This window comes from Carassius gibelio, chromosome B2 (genome assembly GCF_023724105.1).
Source record: "Carassius gibelio isolate Cgi1373 ecotype wild population from Czech Republic chromosome B2, carGib1.2-hapl.c, whole genome shotgun sequence".
Lineage (NCBI taxonomy): Eukaryota > Metazoa > Chordata > Actinopteri > Cypriniformes > Cyprinidae > Carassius > Carassius gibelio.
In genome coordinates, this window is record NC_068397.1 from 30,839,747 (window position 1) to 30,859,581 (window position 19,835).

A 19,835-nucleotide genomic window follows, 5' to 3' on the forward strand; every position below is an offset into this window, starting at 1 on the left:
AAAAAAAGGGGGAAACAATGTTGCACTGGCCACTGACATAAAACAAACAAACAATTAAATTCAGGTGAAAGTGATAAAATTAAAAAACTAACTGATGGACTGGAGTGCTGTAGACTCTCATTCTGACGGCACCCATTCACTGCAGAGCATCCATTGATGAGACACTGATGCAATGCTACACTTCTCCAAACCTGATGAAGACACAAACTCATCCTGATCTCATATGAGCTAATGGCAGCTCACTAGAACCAGAGCGATGTATACAGTCACAGTTAACTAAATAAAGGACATTAAACCTGTTCTTGTGCTTCTCCTGCATGTGAAGATCATAGTCGGTCCCTCACCTCTCTTCACTCACACCGGCTGCTGGATTTAATCAATTATTTCCCAAAGATATTTATTGATCGTCTTCCTCCTCCTGTCAGCGCTAAACGATTTCAGGTGAGTCTCCGGTCTGAATGTGTCTGGAGGTTCAGCCAGATAATCATCTCCTGAAGTGAGATTAACGTCAGACTCACGCCGCTGCACATCAGAGACTTCAGCCGTCTCCGTCTGAGAGACACACACACACACACACACACGCGCACACACACACGCACACAGACACAATCAGGTGAAAGCAGAAGTTTTTTGCAGAATAACAACATCACAACAAAGTATTGAAAATAATTTGATCTCTCTTATATAAAATCTCTTCTAGAGATCTAATGGAGATCTCAAACCTCACTTACTGTATCTCTGTCATCTTACATTTCTTTCTTTCTGTAAAAGAACTCGAGTGCCAAAGATGCCTATAGATCCATTATGAGTGTTAGAAACAGAAACAAATCATTCCTGGGGCTGGGAACAAAAACATGGTTTCTGAAAGTGACGGCACCCAATTGAATTACAAAACTGAATGAAAAATGCTAAATGATATATTCCTAAAATATGCTGCTTGCTGAATAAAACATCCTTTGGGAATCTAGCTGAATTATTTACCTGAAGAAGAGAGACATCCTGCCTTTCACAGCTGAACCTGACAAAAACAAACATCTAAAGAAATATTAATTTAAAACTACATTAATCACATTACACACGAGATTTTTCAGGAGAAATGTGCAAAGATAAAAAAAATCTATATTTTGCATATAATTTCAATTAAATTTTTTAATTCTAATGCACAATATTTATTTCTTTTGGTTTTACGGAGAAATGTGGACATGCAACACAGGATGATGCAACATGCATAAGCATCTGAATAAAACTGCATTTTAACATCAATCTGAACATTTTCTGATATAAGATGTTTCTTTGCACCAAGTCAATCTCGGATTGTCACTGGCAGTGGTAAAGATGCACATCTTATTTTTATTTGCAAAAAAAAAATCATAGCATGCACTTTTAGAAAAAAAAGATAGAAAAAAAATCTGTCAATAAGACGATACCTTTTTCAAAATATACTAATATGGAAACTTTAGCAACTAATATATCTTTAAGCTATTAATATGCACCCTTTAGCTATGAATAAGGTACAAAAGCTCAACTTTTAGAAAAGGTGCCACCCCAGTGACAGTTTTTGTACCTTTTTTTTCTGAGACAGTGTAGAACATTACACATCCCGAAAAGACACATTTTGTGTGTCCATGTTTTATGCACAGTGCGACAACATCTCAAATGATTAAACAAGTCCAAACACATCGATGGGCCTCAGACTCGTGCTGCCTGTAAACAGACCGCCACAGATGCCCTGAATCAGAAGTCAGGCCGAGGTCCAAGCAGTGAAACACACAAGGATGTATTAATGACCATCTCTTCATCTGTGGCCTGCCCTGCGTCCATGAATCAGAAGACTGTCAGGACGGTGAATGCTGGTGATTGACTGGTCTCACGCTCTGCCTGCATCTGACACAGACACTCGGACCCGCCGATGAACTTAAAATGCACGACCCCGGAGAGATTTAGCCGACCGACAAGGTCACGGAGAGTAGCTCAGCCTGAAATCCTCTCTTACACACATCAAAGGGCACTTTGAAGGGACAAAGACATGTCAGCTGAACTGGGATTGGGCTCGACTTCAGAACTGAAATGTGACAAATGCTTGAGCTCCACATAAAGGGATTAGAGACGCTTCGTGCTGTAAGATTATGATTAAGTCATTTCAAAGTCAAAGCAATTTAGAAGTTATTAGTAAAAATAAATATTCATCATTATCAGAGCAGTGTTAAGAATTTGGCTCTTTACTGTTATTTATTTCATCTTTTCTGAGGTGAACTGGGTACCAGTCAACTTTCTCTGAATTTAATTTGATACAGCACTCTGTGAACAGCCATCCCTTTCAGCGATGACCCTCTGTAGCTTAAACCTCCTTGAGGAAGGTGTTGGTGATCGTCTGTAGTCAGTAGTCTTTCCCATAATTGTGGTTGCATGTTCTAAACTAGCCCAAGAGAGCTACCCAGTATTTATATTCAAAATTAACCAAACTAATCAAGCTCAAAATGGAATATTAAATTTTTTTGAGATACTGAATAAAATTTTCCTAAGCTGTAAGTCATAATTAAATTTAAAACTAATTTTAGGCTTGTGTGCAATGAATCTAGAATATAAGAAAGTTAGCATTTTTGAATTAATTACAAAAAGTAAGACCTTTTCCATGATATCCAATTTTATTTTTAGATGCACCTGTATTTTCTAGTTTGTGAAAGCTCATGATGGGATGTGGGTCAGACTGTAAATGTCACTGCATCACCTGTTCGACAGGTTAATAACAGCATTGCATTTATTTTTACAGCAGGCATGCATTTCTAAATCAGTTTATTATCATCCTTTGTACCAATAATATTCTTCTCACAGCGGGCTGAAGAGCGCCCAGCGAGGTGCCTGACGATGTAATCTATGATTTGGAGCAAATCCACTGATAGCAACACGATCAAACTCCCACCGGTCCAGATGCAATTTAAAATCTGCCAACCAAAGTCAAACCGTCAGGAGCCCACTTCAGTGTGTTTAACGCCTGATTTCCTCACTTCATGCGTGTGTGCTGTAGATGCGTTCGTAAAACAGTCACGTCTCGTGCACGTTTAACCTCATCACTCCAGCACTGCTGTGAACTCTGAGACACCCACAAGACCGTTTCATCGCCCCCGCAGCTGAATTTCTCTCCTACAATCTAAAATAAACACAGTATGCTTGTGGCTTCTGGCAATATATACACTTCAGGAGCATAGCGTGCTACAAAAGCCAAATATTGCAACTACAACTTGATTTTTGTCATGCAGCATAATAGTTATTCTCCCTAATGTTTCAAAACACCATATAAAGATTCATGTGTGCCTGTGCAAAACTCACCAGCATGATGCTGCGGCATTCTGGGTAATCTCTGTGATCTTCTGGTCTGTAGATGTTTTTTAAACCTGTTTTATTGTTGAAAATGGTGCATCTGATCACTTAAAGCGTCTGTATTAAAGGTGCTTCACGAGAAGAACCAGTTTTGTCTAAATGCGTCCATGAAGAATTCTTCAGATTATTAAAGGTAAGAAAGAGATGGCTCTTTACACAACCTTTGACTGAATGGTTCTTTGTGGAACCTCTAATGCTTCTTCTATACAACACGCTGAAGTGTAATAAAAGTTCAGAGTGTGAGAAATGCAGCTAATTATTTTCCATTAGTGTAATCCATTAGTAAAGGTAAGGTAGCACTCGGACACTGAAGATAAATCACTCGTCTTGTTCAATAAAGCATGCATGTGCATCTTTAAAGCACAGAATGGTGTTTGTTCCACATGAAGCAGTGGATCTATAATGAACCTGCAAATTATCAGTGATGTCAATTTCTGAACAGGCTACAGAGGGCCAAAACATATTTGGATGCTTCAGTCACACTTATCGTGTTAGACACCAAAGTATCAAAGCAATTGTGATTTAATGCACAGCAAAATGATTCAAAAACAAGACGGTGGTTTGGTCGTAGATGATAAAACAATAGATCTAGTGTTAAAAATGAAGACTGATAGTATTGTGGTTCTAACAATCTGCTAAAAAGCGGAGTAGAAAAAAAAAAAGCAAAGCAAAGCCATGCATTTCTGAGTCCAGCTGAAGTGTTGAATGATGAGAAAGGTTATTATATCACTCAAATGTCACGTTTGCTTTGTGTGTCCAGAAAGTGTCCGGAGCGGCTCGGTCTCGTAGGAATAGTGAATAAAGCGGGACGTGTGTTAGAGTATCAGGAGCATGGAGAGGAGCAGATGAGAAGTATCTGTGAAATGTTGAGTAACTACTGAACATTCGTTGTTCTTGAAGACTTCACGCCGTGATGATGCAACTCTTGATATCCGAGGAATAGCAGACATTTCAGTCTGTTAATATACACAACACATTCAGCTCATGCTTTGTTATATTTCAGTAACTGCTGAATCTGCTTCTCTTACAGTTGCTGTAAATGAGACTAAAGAGAAATCAGAGATAAATTCAGCTCAGATCTGTTGATTTAATGCTTCTGTGTTTTGCAAACCCACTATCATTTACAGGAGTTTATAGAGTTACAGCGTCCTCTAGTGTTCATCTCTGAACGACGCTCAGTAAATCAAGTGATTTTCACATTTTAAAACTATTACAATTAATTTTAAAACTATTACAATTAAGCAACAGATGCATTAAATATGTATGTGTTTATTATTATCCCATTACACTGGCAGCTAGGGCTATTAACATGGCAGACTCAGTCATATATTTTAAAATAATCAAAACTAAATAAAATCTTTAATACATTTATTAAAAAATACTTACTGATGTTTGAGCTGCTGTGTTTCTTCCAAAACCCTGAAGTAGGATGAAATTTAAATAAATGTTGCAAAATACATATAATTTTTTTTCTTTTGAATTTGTAGCCAAACACAACATGCAGCTGATATTGACAGGTTTTTTCTGAACTCTTAAGACTTTTAAAATATTTAGAAAATAGAAACAAATATTAACACCATATTAGAAGTAAAGGTTATTTATATGTCAGACTAAAATTAGTATAAATAAAAAAATTAATATCAATAAAACTTGTATTTTTTTATATTCGACAGAAAAATCAAACATTCCTAAGAAGTCATTTTACAAAATGTAATTCCTAAATATAATCTTAAATAACACAAAATACACTAAATAGAGTCGAATCCTGGTGTTATTTTTAGTAACGGTTTACATGACGCTATAAATCAGCATAATTTGACCAAACTGCTCAATCACAAGAGCTTACTGTGTTCACTTCACAGTCTCCGTTTCAGTAGTTTCTTTCCCTGTTGATTGTAGTATTATGGGATGCATGTTTCAGATGCTCAGAGACCCCTGACTGGCAGCCTTCACCTCCGAAATAAATCTCACTTCACCCCAGGGACTTATGAGTGTCCCGTTACAACACGGCTTCATTCTGCTGCACCTGTGCATGGCTGTCATGTGTGTGTGTGTGTGTGTGTGTCCTACACATGCTCCAGCGCTCTCACACCGCCGTCCTCTCCGTCTCAGGACTCCCGCTCACCTCAGTGCAGGTAAGCCGCGCTGTTACAGGGGTCAAAGGTGACGTCTGTGATCCTCACTGCTGTCTGAATGGAGTCTGTAGATATTTAGGGACTGTTATTGTTTGGACACTGTGAGATAAAGATCATTTGCATAATGTTTAGGATATAACAAAGTAATCTGGTAAACTTAATGCTGTGATTGTTGAATTTTTTAATATTCTGCAGATATGTAGCTCTCATAAGATTGATTTCTGTCTGATTAAATATATTAGAATACAGCGTTATTTATTTATTTTTAAGTCAATTTTAAAATTTAAATATTTTGTTTTAAAATATTTACAATTGTAAATTATGATTTACAGAGCTGGAATGCGTTTTAACATTATGCTATGTTTAAAATATTTAATCTGAAATTTGTAAATGACGATTTTAAAATGTACAATGTTTTAAAACAAAAGATTTGAACTTTAAAAGTATGATTTTCCCAGTTTGGATTTATTTTTATTTTTACAATTATGCTGTGCTCTGAAATATCTGTAAATCACAATTTTAAAACGTAAATATATTAAAACATTTTTTTTTAATGCTTACCCCTAGAAATGTTCTCATAATGCACGAATCTTAAACATGGAAATACATTTTTGCGTTTGATTGCTTATGTTTAAAACATTTCAAGACAATTACAAGACACAATGTAAACTCAAATCCAACAACGCATTTAATTCATTTCCGTTCTTATTGTCTGGGACGTTTAATGTGACATGAACGTGTCGAAGCTCTGAAAGGATCAAGTATTATAACACAGATTTATGCGACACCAGCTTTTAGGAATTCTCTTTGTTTCTCAGGTGAGTGATGGACGAAAGCACCTTCGAGACATTTGAGGAAGAGCTCGGTAAACCACTGCAAGTGTTTCCTCCTCAGAAACCTGTCAAGCAAACGCGAACAGAAGCCAGAGCAGGTACGAAGGAGATCTTACTGTACTTCTGTTTCAAACATGAATATGAAAGCCCGAGGAGTCAAGATGTCTTGGAAACAAAGTGCTCTTTCTAAATTAAGATCAGGGCTGGAAGCATCCACAGTATTTGTGATGTTATAGTGAACAGTGAGTCTAATAATACATCACAATAACCTTGACATGACACCGAACACCAGACACACCACAGCTCTCTTTAAAGCAATGGACTTTAAATAACAGTGACCAGCAGTTTTTACTCTAAACACACAGTGCATGCATGTTGTGCATAAATCTTTACCGTAAATAAGGCTTTTTTTTGTGCATACATTACATGGTGCACCTGCATTGTTTGTTAACCAATCAACAGGTTAACTAGCATTTATATTATATATTATGTTGAAAAGAGGTGGAAAATTTTTGGTACATTTCCAGAAACTTTCCAAAAATATCTGGAATATATATATTAAAAAAAAAAAAAAAAAAAAAAAAAAAATCTTTTTGCAAACCTAGAGACAAGACACTGTTGAAATACTATTATAGTCTGCATTCATTTTTAATCAGTTTTTATTTTCAGCTTCTCCATTTTCATTTTAAAATGACTATTTTTGTTTTTAATTCATATCATTTCTAGTTTTTTTTTCCATGTCTGTACAGTTTTTAGTAAACTTTTATTCCAGTTTAAGATATTTTACAACATCAAGGTAAACTAAAAGTGAGAAATGTGGCCTAAGCCTCGATTTCATTTCAGATGACATTCATTTTATCTCAAGAATCACAATTTTTTTCTTCATAATTTTAATTATAGATTCAGTTTTAGATTTAAGTTAATCTTTTTTTTTATGTAAATAAATAAAAAACTATACATAAAACAGCACATATAAAAAAAAGTTTATTTCTTTTTGATAAATCTAAAACTAAATCGAATCCCCTAAAATATTTTCATTAGAACTCTAAGTTTAAGTGGATTCTAAAGAAGTTCTTTAAAGCTATAAATTGTGACAAAAACAAAAAAACAAAACATAACTTTGATGATATTTCTGTAAAAAAAACATGCAATTTCTTGCTGCGTGTAGGTTTTTACAGTAAACAAGGCGATTAATTATTCCAATTTTGCACTTTACAACAACATCACCATCCTATTTTTTCGGAGTAAAGGTAACAGATCTTTAGCTTAACTAGCATGTTTAATCATTTGACTGTCTGATGTGCTGCTGTTGTTGTTTATAGAGCTGTACGCTCAGAGGAGGGTGCGAGAGGTGAGTCTGAGAGCACACATCTGAACATGACGTCTGACACACACATTAAACACTGCATTAATAACCTTCTGTCCGGCAGGAAGCTCCAATCGTCCAGCAGGTCCCAAAGATGATCGCACGGGAACACCGGGTCTCCAGCACCAGTACGAGCCTGAAAAACACAGATTCATGTGTTCATCATCTCACGACTAAAAACATCCTAGAAAATTACGTAAATGTAACGGTGTGAACTAAACCACATCAGACCCGACTTCATTCTGAATCAATTTAATCAACTGAGTTTCCATCTGAAGCCTTCATTCTAGCATTTAAAAGACATCGGTTTCATGTATAAAGACCACATTTATACAATGAAAAAATAAATAAATAACATTATAGATGTGTAAAATATTTTGTTTCTACCATTATCAAATCTTTTCATATTAACTACTTGAAGATGCTTTAAATCATATTTCATCCTATTTTATTTGATTTAATATTATTTGACTATTTATTAAATGTTAGTTATTGGTATTTAATAAAAAAAATATATAATGAAATTGGATTTAACGCATCTTCAAGTAGTTATTATTTTAAAAAATATTCTATTTAACTCTGTAGTAAGTCTGCTAATTAAAGAAAATGAACATAAGTGTTTTGTAGTAAAGGGACATGCTGGTGTAAAAAATAAATAAATAAATAATGACAGAAAGTGCGATTGGGGGGGGGGGGGGGGGGGGTGTAAAAGCATTGAAATTGAGATTTTTCACCCCCATGATATTTTTTTATTCATTCACAAATCTTTTCTGTGTTAGAAATAATATGATGTGGAAGAAACCTATTTTTTGTAATTTTGTTGATCACCGGTAACGCAATACTTTCACACAAATGTTTTGAAAAATAAATGTTTTTTTTTTTTGCAGCAAAGTAATGAAAGTCAATGAAAAATTTGTCATCAGATTTTTTTTTAAAATGAATGAAAGTTTTCTCGTAATGTAACTTAATAGAGATTGCGAGAGAACGCAAAGTTTTGAAAGCGAACGAAAATAGGAACCCAACAATTTTGCGCGCCAAACCAGAGTTTATCGTCAGAACGCATTTAACGTTACGTGTTGTTGTTCCTTCTATCACGATGTCGAAACCTACATTTAGATCGAAACGTGGAACAGTTGAGCGACTCACCTGTGTTTTATCACCTGTCCAGCGACGTCGTTACGCCACGCGCTCTCCGTCCAGAGTCTGACGCAGCTCGAGACGCCGTGGGAAGGAGTGACGCTGAACCGCTGTCTGATCGCAGCCATAACCCTCCTCCTCCTGAGCTCCGCGTTACAGAGAATACACGGCAAGTGTACTTATCCCAAATAACATCTAAACACATCAAACTCTCCAGTGACTGACAGATGTTTTCTCCTTGTGTAGAAGCCGTAAGAGGCCGCAGAGACGTCAGTGAAGAGCTCACAGCACTAAACGAGAGACACACTCTGATTAAAAGAGGAAAAATAACACCACATGAGGTGAGAACAACACCAAACACACGGTATATGAAGGTAAAGATATCACTTTTGCAAATAAAAGGGTTGTTTTCTATGTAAAGACGCGTAAGACAGACGTTTTTGACCGTTGCGCTAGCACATAAAAAACGCGCCGCTTAAGTTTAAATTGCTTCATTCTGATTGGCCAACCGGATTACCGCAACTGGCGCTACTTTCAAGCTTCTCGTATCACTCCGCGTACTCCCGCTTTTATCTTTCACACAATTAATTATTAGCTTAGTTTTTAATAACATAGCAAAAAGGAACTGAGAATACTCTGTATTAATATTACTGGAATGTTGTTGCAATTTCTATCTTGTTTTATACAATGAAATTTAGTTTTTTTTTTCTTAGCGGCGGAAGCTTCACGATAATACACAGATACAATTATTTAAATAATTAAATTCAAATCAATATTTCATATTAAAATTTATTTATTTGATGATCGATACATAAAGCATGTATACATTTAAGAAAAATATGCTATGTTTATATATTAAATATATGTATCTATAATATAATAATATAAATATGTAAATATTTTCAAAATATAAATTGTATTTGTGTGTATTTATATATGCACTCATATGTTATGTAAAAAAAAAAACTTTTATTTTGGATGCGATTAATCGTGATTAATCATTTGACGGCTCTTAAGAAATAGTAATCATTCACATCTGAATTAATACTCTTAGACAGACACATCCTTATGGGAAAAGTTTTTCTGGTGGATTGATGATGATGATGATGAAGGCAAACATAAGAGAGTGACTGGCGGGAAAGTTTCCAGGGGCCTCCGGCACCGGGCCCTTACAGACCTCAGGCTCCTGAAGAAAAGAGACACAGAGTTCACCGAGCGCAGAAGAAGAGGAAGACACGGAGAAGATGAGACTGAAGAGAAAGAGATGAAAGTCAAGAAGAAAGCCAAGGAAGTGGAAGAAGAGGAAAAAGACATAAAGAAGATGAAGAAACAGAGCAAAAAAACACTTAAGAAGAAAGAGAATCAGTGATGTGCCAATGCATAAAGAAAATAGGGCTGAAGACTTATGTGCTTAAATGATCATGAAAATAACGCTAAATAATCTTAATGGTCCTAAAATTATTCATTTTCTTTAGCATGTTTTCTTTTGATTACAGGGTGAAATATTCAGTTGATGATCATGTGCATAATTTGGTGCTATTTTTTTTTCGTGTCAATGCAAGTTTATTTAAAACAGTAGTTAAGTGACATTATAAAGTAATGCAATGCAAAAGTAAAGCTTTTTAAAAAGATTTAACCGTGTTTCGTGACTTTTCTTGAGTTCTTTTTAAACTTGCTTAAAGAAATAGTTATCCTTAAAATGTATATTAGCTGAAAATGTGCTCACCTCATGACCCAGTCGAGATGTATAGAAGTTTGTTTCTTCCGATTTGGAGAAATGTGTCAACTACACCCACACACACCCACACATATATATATATAATTTATGTGTGTGCACATTTTTTTCTTTTTAATTCATGTGCCCTCAAAATATAATAAAAAACCTTAATGTTATCTCCCCCTCGTTAGTAGCAAGCAAAAACCATCTAATCAATTTCCAATGGATTAATTCAAGTGCATTCAAGACATTTCATTCAGAAGTAATAGTATAGAAGACAAGACAATCCCAACTTCAATTTCATGTCAACTTTAAAGGTTTTAATAATAAAAAGAGCATAAAAACAGAACTGTCAAATCAGAGACTTGTGCTCATGAAAACTAAATTAACATCAATATGTCTAGAAAGATCAACTGTCAACACTTGAAGCCTTCACATAGAATGCATTATAAAAATATTCATGATGCATTATATTTATCATAAACAACTGCAACCGTAGTTCAAATGCATTACAATACTTGAAGTTAGGTTTGTGTTTTAATGCATTACACTTTCTACAGTTGTAATAAATGAATAGAAACGTATTATAACTGTGGTTGCAATTATTCATGAGGTCATATACATGCATTATAAGGTGAAATGGTTTATTAATGCATTATCTATGAAAGCTTCAAGCAGAGCGTCCCTCAGAGGTCGCGGGGCATCGGGGGCCTCATGTGAGGAGGCAGGGCTCCTGGGGGGGGCATGTGTGGGGGCATGTGGGCTCCGGGGGGCATGCCATGTATTCCTCCTGGGGGGGGCGGCATGGAGTCACTGTGTGGATGCAGACCGAGTCCAGAGATGATGGAAGGTGGACGCTTCACACCGAGCGACGGCGTCTGACCCGGAGGAGCGGCCAGAGACTTCTCCATCTTAAAGTGAAACTGCAGGAAAAACTGGAGCAGAGTGAGAGCGAGAGGTCAGCACGAGAGAAGCTCCAGAAACACACATGACTTTTATCTCTCTCTTTATTTACTTGTTTCGTTTCCCTGTTCCAGTGTGTCCAAAAACGAGTCTCTGCCTTATCGATCTCACGACTGGGAACCTGAAAATATGACAGAAACAATATCATCAAATCTCAGATGTAATAAAACCTGACGACTATTTGCTTTTAAAATAAAGGTCTGTTTACATACTATGTGTGTGTACTTATAATTATTTTATTTTATTATTATATATATTAAATTTAGGCAAAATGTTAGATTTATATATAAAATAATTATATATACAAGTATAAATATATGCACTGGTCAAAGACAAAAAAGGTATAAGCTATAAAATTAAAATAAGTATTATAATTTTCATTATACTTTTTTAAAAACTCATTTGAAAAACAATCAAATTTAATATTCTCACTTATTTTATATATTTTAATATGTACACGTCAGAATAAGCATGTTGTTAGAATTTTCACATAAATATTGTGTCACACTGAATGACAACATAACATTTCAACCAAATTCTGACATTTTATTCTCTAAAAACGTATTTGAAACCTTAAAATGGACATAAAATCACTTTTGTAAATTTCTTATTGTCTTTGACCCACTTTCAAATATCGATTTTTTTTTTTTTAATATACAACTTGGTATGTTTACACACACACACAAACACACACACACAGAGTACACAATATCCACTGAGGATCAGTGAAAGTAAAGCTCCTGGAGACAAACGCTGGACTTGTTTGAAGCATGCGATCCACAGACCTTGAAGGAGATGGTTTCGTACGGTTCGGCTGCGAACAGCAGATACTGCCAGCGGCGGTCCGGAGGCTCGATCCTCTGCTCATACGCCGACATGAAGCGATGCCTCGGCCCGATACCTTCTGCTATCTCTGGGTAATCAATCTGGAACATGAGGACAGCGTTTATTATGTAAGCGAAGGTTCAGATGGATGTAAGATCAGAGCTTTAACCCTGAACAGACACAACTGGGTTTACCTGGAAAAGCAGACTCTGCTGTCCACACTCTGGATCTCTTTGTTTCGTTACTGCAGGCGAAATAAAACAAGTACATCTGTTAATCAATGACTTTTAGACCCTTACTGCTTCGGATAAATGCATTCTCATGACTGTCCAGTCATTGGTGATTACTGAATTTTGAAAGCAAAAACACAATACAATGCATTGTGTGACGTACTCCAGGTTTCATTCATTACAGGCTCTCACCTTTATAACCCGGTCTCCCGATCTTCACAAACTTCTTCACTTCAACCTTGACTTTCTCTGGAGCGGGTTGAGCTGGCGCTTCCTTCGCCTCTTTCGCAGCTCGTCTTGCTCTAAAACAGGTAAGTGCACAACACAATGAACTCCAGGTCTACACTGAACCCCATCCTGATCATCAGAAGTGCACTCACAAGTTGGTCTGATGCTTTTTGCCCTGCGTGTGAGCGAGGTAACTTCCCTAGAAGAGGAACAGGACAGACAGGATGAGAGTTATGTTCGAGGACGAGTGTGTGTGAAGTGTGTGAGAGTCTCTCGGAGCGCACACCTCGTTGTTGTGCAGCGTGAGACACAGTTTACACTCGTAGGAGCCCAGGTGGTTCTTCATGAAGTACGGGTCTTTGTTGATGTCTATGGTCTCTAAGGCCAGCTGTCGAAGGCGTTCACGCCGGTCTCGGTTGCTTTCGGACGACGAGGCGACGCCGCCGCTGCCGGTTTTCCCTCCGGCTCTGTGCTGGAAATCCATGATGACAGATCCCTCGCTTCACACAGATGCTCCTGGAACCACAGAAGAGGAAAACACACTCAAACACGACTGAAGATCATCTGAAATCATCTTAAAGATTGATGGGTGAACTTACAGAACTCAAAACGACCCGCCAGCACACTCTTGTTACAAAACTGACTGAAAATATAGAGTACAGAAATCAGCAAAGATGTGGAAAATAGCCGAGAGAGAGCTTGATCGTTTAATATTCACATATAGAAGTCTGAAACCTACAACAAACAGCCTCTGGAAACAAATGCAATTATGTGAAGGATAAACAGACATCAAAATAAATTATATATAAAACAGTAACGTTACATAAAGCACTGAATCGAATCGGACCGTCTTCAAAGCGGCATTTTAACGAACCATAACAAATGCAGAAAGCTCATTAAAATACCAGAGATTAGTTTAGCGGTATGATTCATTTCATTCTTTTAAAAAAAACATAATTAAATGCTATTTTAATTGGAAAATTCTTTGTAAAAACACTTTTTACCTCAAGGCCGGATCACGCTTGCCGCCGCTGTAATGCGTAGTCGCGGCGATGAGTGATGAACTTCCGCTTCCTGTTTTAATAAAAGTCACACATTGTCGGGATTTACTAAAACAAAACTGTAAATGACAAGACGTCGCATAATAAACATAAAAAAAATCTGTTTTAAATTCACAAAATATTTTTAGTCAAATTAAAAATGTCCAAATAGTTTGATCTGAATTGTTTTTTCAGCGGTAACCCAGCAGCGCCCTCTTCCGGTCGCTCGTGTTCAGTTCCTGTCGCACTCTGTCTGCGTGTGTGTTTGTTTTGGGTGTGTGTGTGTGTGTTTAGGACGCTTAAACATTCGATCAGATGAGATTCTGACCACAGCAGCAGACTCTGTCTGATATTCTGGAGGAGGAGTATCCGATCTCACACTGATGCTGGTACGAAAACCGCTGTTTAATGACACAACAATGCGCTTTAATGGGACGAAAGTGCTGTCAGAGAGCTGAAGATGCGATTCAACGAGAAAGAGCTGGTGTTCCTGAGCCGCCAGCCGTCAGAGAGAGCGGCCGAGCTGGGCATGAGAGGCCCGAGAAGGGGAGACGGTAAGCGGGGACGTTTCTATTCGAGCACCAAGGTGATCGGAATCGCATACAGCGTACTATTCGTACTATTTTCTGATAGCAGTTGTTAGGTAGTACGCGTACAGCTGTTTAGTCTCTAGTGTTCGTCACACAGCTGCAGTATCCAATCGCGTTAGGAGGCGGGTCCCGTCGCCTCCACTACGCGCTCTGTGATTGGTAGATTGATTTCAGTGAAATTAGCGTTAATCGCATCGTGTCAGTTCGCCGTTATTAACGGTAATTTTTTTTAAATAAAAAAGCGGTTATGGCGCGACATTCGAAGTAATTTAATTAATCAGTCACATAACTTGTATACTGCCATTAAAATAAACCAAACAAGAAATGGAGCGTTTCTGTGGAAGCTGTTGAAAACAAAAGCGCTCAGATTGGAGTCTTTAAAGCGACGTTGACATGACATTTTAAAAAGAATAATAAATAAGTAAAAATATATGCCTTTTTTCTGTAACAACTTTAAAAGTTACGACTTATAATCTCACGGTTCTGACTTTTTTTCCTTTTCGGAGAATTGTGAAATGTAAACTCAGAATTGCAATCTGTTAACTTACTCATAATACTGAGGTAAAAAAGTTTGAGATTAAAAGTTGCAACTGTGAGAAAAAAAGTTAGTGTTATGAGATAAAAAGTTGCAATTTGCTTTTTTATTTTTTATTCTCTTGATGAAAAAAAATTGCGAAATGTAAACTCATAACTATGAGCGGAAAAAAAGGTCAGAATTGTGAGTTTTTTCTCGCAATTCAAAGTTATCTCACAGTTCTTACTTTTTTTATTATAATCTTCTTATAAGAATTGTGAGTGGAAAGTCAGAATTGTTATATAAAATGTTCCTATTTTTTTTTTTAAACATAGAAAGTAATAATAGTATATTTTACAATACAAACTAATAAAATACACAAACCAGGAGAGAATAAAAATGCATTATATATACTAATTGTAAACGAAAGTGACATAAAGGCACTAAAAAAAAATAAGTTTTTAGACTAGATTTAAATTTAGATCTGGTTTAGCCTTGTGGAGACGATACAGTCTTATAAACCAAAATTCTTAACCCTCAATAGAGTTTAACTTTTATTCCTACTCTGTTTCCCACTACAGTTGTGAAGAGGCGTCTAGTGAAACTGATCGTTAATTTCCTGTTTTACTTTCGGACCGATGAGGACGAGGTGAGTGTGAATCAGCATCCTAGTTATCATTATCGTTATCGTTATCGTTGAATTGGTTTGTGTTTCAGCCCATCGGCGCTCTGCTGCTGGAACAGTGTCGTGTCGAGAAAGAAGACGATCGCGTTTTCTCCATCGGTAAGAGCTAAACATTTAAAATATAATAAATAAACACGAATAAACAACGCACATCTGTATTTTCAATAACTAACATTAACATAGTAATAAATGGACTGTTCATTGTTTGTTAATGTTAGGTTATACATTAATTTAACAAATTACATCTTATTTTTAAGTGTTATCCATTTAAATTATGTGTTAACTGAAGTAAAATAAAATATTAACGAAAATTAAATTTACTTTATTTCATGTAGTTGCCAAGGAAACATTTCTTATTTTCATTTAGTGGATATAACTTGATGTACTAAAATGTAAATAAAGTTACAAAGACGTATTGTTTTTTAAATTCAAAATGAACAAAACTAAATTGCGGGGGAAAAAAGAAGGAATTACTTTGGAATTTTTTTATTTTTATTTTATTTTTTACTTTTTGGTTATTGTTACCTAAAACTAAAATTATATATATATATATATATATATATATATATATATATGAAAAAAACATATTAACTGAAATAAAACAAAAACCTAATTTATTTTATTTCAGGCAGTTGCCAAGTAAAGATTGCTCATTTTTTGTTTAGTTTAACTTTGATTTCCTAAAATAACTAGAATTATATAGATAAACTAAATTATAGATAACCTAAATTATATAGACATATTGTTATTTTTTTATTAAAAACTAACAAAACTGACAAAAACAGGCAACTAAATTGCAAGAAAAAAGAGCAATAAAATACTTTAAAAAATTACTTTAAAATAGAAAATGTAAAAAAAAAAACTTATTTTTGGGGATTTTAAGAAGAGTTTTTGTTAACTAAAACAAAAATAATATTAAAAAACATTATTTGAAATAAAATAAATATTAACTGTAATAAAACAAAAACTTAATTTACTTTATTAATATAAATTATATAAAAACCTATAATAGTGTATCAGTTATACTACAATGACTGGTTATTCTTTATGTGAGGCTCTTTAAGAGAGAAGTGTGACTCTTGTTTGTTCTCAGTGTTTCTGGACGAAGCCGAGAGGAAGTATCTGTTCGAATGTGATTCTCAGGAGCAGTGTGTGGAGTGGATCGATGCCATCGTTAAAGCCAGGTGTGTGTCACAGACGTTTCCCATCATGCATTGCGTCTCCAGCTTTATAACTCTGATCTGCTTCTGTCTCACAGTTATGAATCCATGCGCAAGAACCTGATCTACTATCGCACGGAAATCCATCGGCTCACCGGCAAGGTGAAGGAATCTCTGTTAATTACTGTTTATTACTGCAGCTAATGCCTCTCAGAGATCAGTGTCTGTATTCACAAAACAACTCCTTTGTTTTCATTAAGCTGTAATAAAGCTATTTCAGGCAGTTGCCAAGTAAAGATTTGTTTAGTTTAACTTGATTTCCTAAAATAACTAGAATTGAAATAAAAATGATATAGACATATTGTTTTTTTTTTTCTTAAAAACTAACAAAACTGACAAAAAGACGCAACTTATATTGCGATAAAAAGAGAAAGGGATTACTTTAAAAATGACTTTAAAATATATATATATATATATATTAATTATTTGAAATAAAATAAATATTAACTGAAATAAAACAAAAACTTAATTTACTTTATTTCATGTAGTTGCCAAGGAAACATTTCTTATTTTCATTTAGTTGGTATAACTTGATGTACTAAAATAAATCAAATTAAAATAAAAATTGCATAGACATTTTATTTGTTTTTAAATTAAACAAAACTGACAAAAACACGCAACTAAATTGCGAAAAAAAAAGAGAAAGGAATTACTTTAAAAAATTTAAAAAATGTAACTTTAAAATAGAAAAATATTTTTTCAGACTTATTTTTTGGGTTGTTAACTAAAACTAAAATTATATTAAAATTTAAATATTATTTGAAATAAAATAAATATTAACTGAAATAGTGAACTGTTTGCATGTCTATTCATTATTTATATGCATTTTTGCTAATTGCTTTTGAGAAGTTTAATTAATTTATTAATAAGTGACATCTTTATTTGAATGTAGCAGTTAAGTTTCATTTTTAAACCTTTATTTGAATGCTGCAACATAGTATCCAGCTCTAGAATAAATCAGCCAATCACTGTGTGCATAGTTAATGAGCTTGCTGAGAAGGTAAGCCCCGCCCCCTTCCCTCTGTGCCTCAGGAAGAGTTTGTCTCAGCAGCTTTGTGAATAGAGAAAACCTCTACTGTTGATTGAATGTTTTGTAATGAAGATGATCTGGTGCAGGACCCGCTGGTGCAGTATGGGATATCAGACGAAACACGCTTTCAGGTCAACAGTGGTCTTCCTCCGCCGTCCACATAAACACACACTTTCTCAGCTGTTCGGGGTCTTGGGGTTTTTCAGTCTGCCAGTATCTGTACATTCTCTAATGTTTCATTTCATGTGAGTTATGGGGGAAATATGTCATATTACTGTAATAAACTGGGACGCCTTTTAAAAGCTGATTCTGGCACCTGTCTTTCATAACTGTGATGTGAAAAGTGCACTGAAGAGGTTTCGTAGCATCTAAAGCATTAAAGCTCAGTCAATCCGAGCAGACTCAGTCCAAACATTTCACCTGAAGCTGTGTCTTAGTCTTATTTCACCACAAAATCAAAGAAAAAAGGTAGAATTATAATATAGCACACAAAAAAGTCTTAATGTTATTATTTTCATGAGAAGTGCATTGTTTGCTGCTAGAAAATGCAATATACAAATTTAAGTTGTTTAATAAATTGTATATAATTTTATATAAAAAATATAATTATCATCATAAATTACAAATGCACTACATAATTTTAATATATATGATAAAATTGTAATTATTTATTTAATTATTCAGTTTAAAATCAGCATTAATGACAAATACGCTGCACAATTAATTTAATAAATAATAAGTAATTTAATACATAGTATATATTACTATATTGTGCACAATTATTATTATTTTTTTAATAAAAATAATATTTATAATACAGCCTAAAATGTATTAACTCTACACAGGCTGTAATTTCTTTTTTCTTTTTTTGATTTTGTGGTGACCTATATTTCATTAAAACAAAAACGTGGCATTTGCAAGATCTTTTTGTTTGGTCGTTGGTATTCGTCACCGTCTTGTGCTCATGAACAGCATCGAACGGCAAAACAAAAGGAAACAACTTGAACTTCCTTCCTGTAATTTTGGACACAGCTTTTTGAAGCCACTTCGATGGGATCAAACAAATGTGATTTTAGGATATTTATAGTGAACACAAGTGTTTCTAGCTGTTAGCTTCACACGTTTAAAACTTTACATGAAGCAAAACCAAATCAGGTACATTAATATACTCACTGATGTTTGTGCTGCTGGTTTCCCGCCAGTAAATGATGTCACTTCCTGCAGGATGATGTCATCAAGGAAGTGTTTTTTTTTTTTTTTTTTTTTGGTAGTTAAAGGTTTTATAAATTTTTTTAATATATAAATGACTAATAAAATGGAAATCATATTAAAAGAATTCAGCCAAAAATGAAAATGTCTCCTCAATGGATGCTCTGCAGTGAATGGGTGCCGTCACCCAAAACGAGAGTCCAAACAGCTTCAAAAGTTTCACAGTTTTAGGATTTATAAACATGTAAAACAAGGGATCATTAAGACATTAAATTACATTTTATGTTGAATTAAATGCACGTAAATGTATGTCGCTGATCATGTGACTCCAAATATGCACTCATTCTCAAATTCACTTTTAATCTTAAAAGCCCAAGTTGTAATGCTAAAGTCATTTGTAATTAATGTTTTTGTAAATTAGAAAAACATGCAAAAATAAAATAAAATAAAAACGGTGATCTCTTAGAGAAATCTGTGTAAAAGTCACTGAAATGATGGTGAAATTAAAACAAATAAAAAACATCCAAGACATGTCTCAATCCTGTGTGTAATTGTTAATAAGCTGATTAATCAATAAATGTCAGTAATGTTTCTGAATTGTACAAGCAAAGCTGTAAAGATGATATATTATATATTTACAAATTCAGTCACTTTATGATTCATGTTCCTGCTCTTTGTTCTAATTAAAATGCAAATGCAACCGATCGAGGAGTAAATGAAAGTGTTTTTATTTTG

The 19,835-nt window shown here is 34.8% G+C and overlaps 3 protein-coding genes and 1 long non-coding RNA gene across 8 annotated transcripts; 2 read left to right on the top strand and 2 right to left on the bottom strand.

Annotated features, from left to right (window-relative positions):
• Nucleotides 1-3,882: 3,882 nt before the first annotated feature.
• LOC127950937 (uncharacterized) lies at nucleotides 3,883-9,006 on the bottom strand. Of its 3 annotated transcripts, none has more exons than XR_008152560.1 (5): nucleotides 8,859-9,006; nucleotides 7,763-7,848; nucleotides 5,449-5,578; nucleotides 4,765-4,797; nucleotides 3,883-4,302 (listed from the first exon to the last, which is right to left on the bottom strand). It is a non-coding gene; the product is annotated as an uncharacterized LOC127950937 (long non-coding RNA). The 3 variants fall into 3 exon arrangements; XR_008152562.1 differs by having other exon boundaries at nucleotides 3,883-4,334; XR_008152561.1 differs by having other exon boundaries at nucleotides 3,883-4,423.
• Nucleotides 5,361-10,480, top strand: LOC127950934 (uncharacterized). Of its 2 annotated transcripts, none has more exons than XM_052548368.1 (7): nucleotides 5,361-5,513; nucleotides 6,332-6,444; nucleotides 7,669-7,696; nucleotides 7,773-7,840; nucleotides 8,881-9,018; nucleotides 9,096-9,190; nucleotides 9,904-10,480. In XM_052548368.1, the coding sequence occupies exons 2-7, from the start codon at nucleotides 6,339-6,341 to the stop codon at nucleotides 10,216-10,218; spliced, it is 750 nt and encodes a 249-aa protein (XP_052404328.1). In that variant the 5' UTR covers nucleotides 5,361-5,513; nucleotides 6,332-6,338; the 3' UTR covers nucleotides 10,219-10,480. The 2 variants fall into 2 exon arrangements, with proteins under 2 accessions (XP_052404328.1, XP_052404329.1); XM_052548369.1 differs by having other exon boundaries at nucleotides 5,362-5,513; nucleotides 7,669-7,697; nucleotides 7,777-7,840.
• A 384-nt stretch (nucleotides 10,481-10,864) lies between these two features.
• Nucleotides 10,865-19,090, bottom strand: LOC127950933 (splicing factor 3A subunit 2). 2 transcript variants are annotated; one of them, XM_052548366.1, is made up of 10 exons: nucleotides 19,065-19,090; nucleotides 13,817-13,886; nucleotides 13,412-13,455; nucleotides 13,099-13,328; nucleotides 12,965-13,011; nucleotides 12,777-12,886; nucleotides 12,549-12,598; nucleotides 12,315-12,455; nucleotides 11,582-11,650; nucleotides 10,865-11,501 (listed from the first exon to the last, which is right to left on the bottom strand). In XM_052548366.1, exons 4-10 carry the CDS (start codon nucleotides 13,294-13,296, stop codon nucleotides 11,253-11,255), a joined length of 864 nt encoding a protein of 287 aa, XP_052404326.1. In that variant the 5' UTR covers nucleotides 13,297-13,328; nucleotides 13,412-13,455; nucleotides 13,817-13,886; nucleotides 19,065-19,090; the 3' UTR covers nucleotides 10,865-11,252. The 2 variants fall into 2 exon arrangements, with proteins under 2 accessions (XP_052404326.1, XP_052404327.1); XM_052548367.1 differs by lacking the exons at nucleotides 13,412-13,455; nucleotides 19,065-19,090.
• LOC127950936 (pleckstrin homology domain-containing family J member 1-like) lies at nucleotides 13,928-18,198 on the top strand. Its single transcript, XM_052548370.1, has 6 exons — nucleotides 13,928-14,406; nucleotides 15,538-15,605; nucleotides 15,674-15,740; nucleotides 16,735-16,825; nucleotides 16,900-16,963; nucleotides 17,978-18,198. The coding sequence occupies exons 1-6, from the start codon at nucleotides 14,313-14,315 to the stop codon at nucleotides 18,053-18,055; spliced, it is 462 nt and encodes a 153-aa protein (XP_052404330.1). The 5' UTR covers nucleotides 13,928-14,312; the 3' UTR covers nucleotides 18,056-18,198.
• Nucleotides 19,091-19,835: the final 745 nt, after the last annotated feature.

What these genes read in the sequence shown, in the direction of transcription:
- LOC127950934 (XM_052548368.1), top strand. Translation starts at nt 6,339, where the DNA reads ATGGACGAAAGCACCTTCGAGACATTTGAGGAAGAGCTCGGTAAACCA. An exon ending in GCGAACAGAAGCCAGAGCAG is followed by an intron (nt 6,445 to 7,668) that starts GTACGAAGGAGA and finishes TGTTGTTTATAG; the next exon opens with AGCTGTACGCTCAGAGGAGG. An exon ending in GAAAAATAACACCACATGAG is followed by an intron (nt 9,191 to 9,903) that starts GTGAGAACAACA and finishes TAATACTCTTAG; the next exon opens with ACAGACACATCCTTATGGGA.
- LOC127950933 (XM_052548366.1), bottom strand. Translation starts at nt 13,296, where the DNA reads ATGGATTTCCAGCACAGAGCCGGAGGGAAAACCGGCAGCGGCGGCGTC. An exon ending in AAAAAGCATCAGACCAACTT is followed by an intron (nt 12,887 to 12,964) that starts GTGAGTGCACTT and finishes TACCTGTTTTAG; the next exon opens with AGCAAGACGAGCTGCGAAAG. An exon ending in ACGAAACCATCTCCTTCAAG is followed by an intron (nt 11,651 to 12,314) that starts GTCTGTGGATCG and finishes TCATATTTTCAG; the next exon opens with GTTCCCAGTCGTGAGATCGA.
- LOC127950936 (XM_052548370.1), top strand. Translation starts at nt 14,313, where the DNA reads ATGCGATTCAACGAGAAAGAGCTGGTGTTCCTGAGCCGCCAGCCGTCA. An exon ending in TTCGGACCGATGAGGACGAG is followed by an intron (nt 15,606 to 15,673) that starts GTGAGTGTGAAT and finishes TTTGTGTTTCAG; the next exon opens with CCCATCGGCGCTCTGCTGCT. An exon ending in CGATCGCGTTTTCTCCATCG is followed by an intron (nt 15,741 to 16,734) that starts GTAAGAGCTAAA and finishes GTTTGTTCTCAG; the next exon opens with TGTTTCTGGACGAAGCCGAG.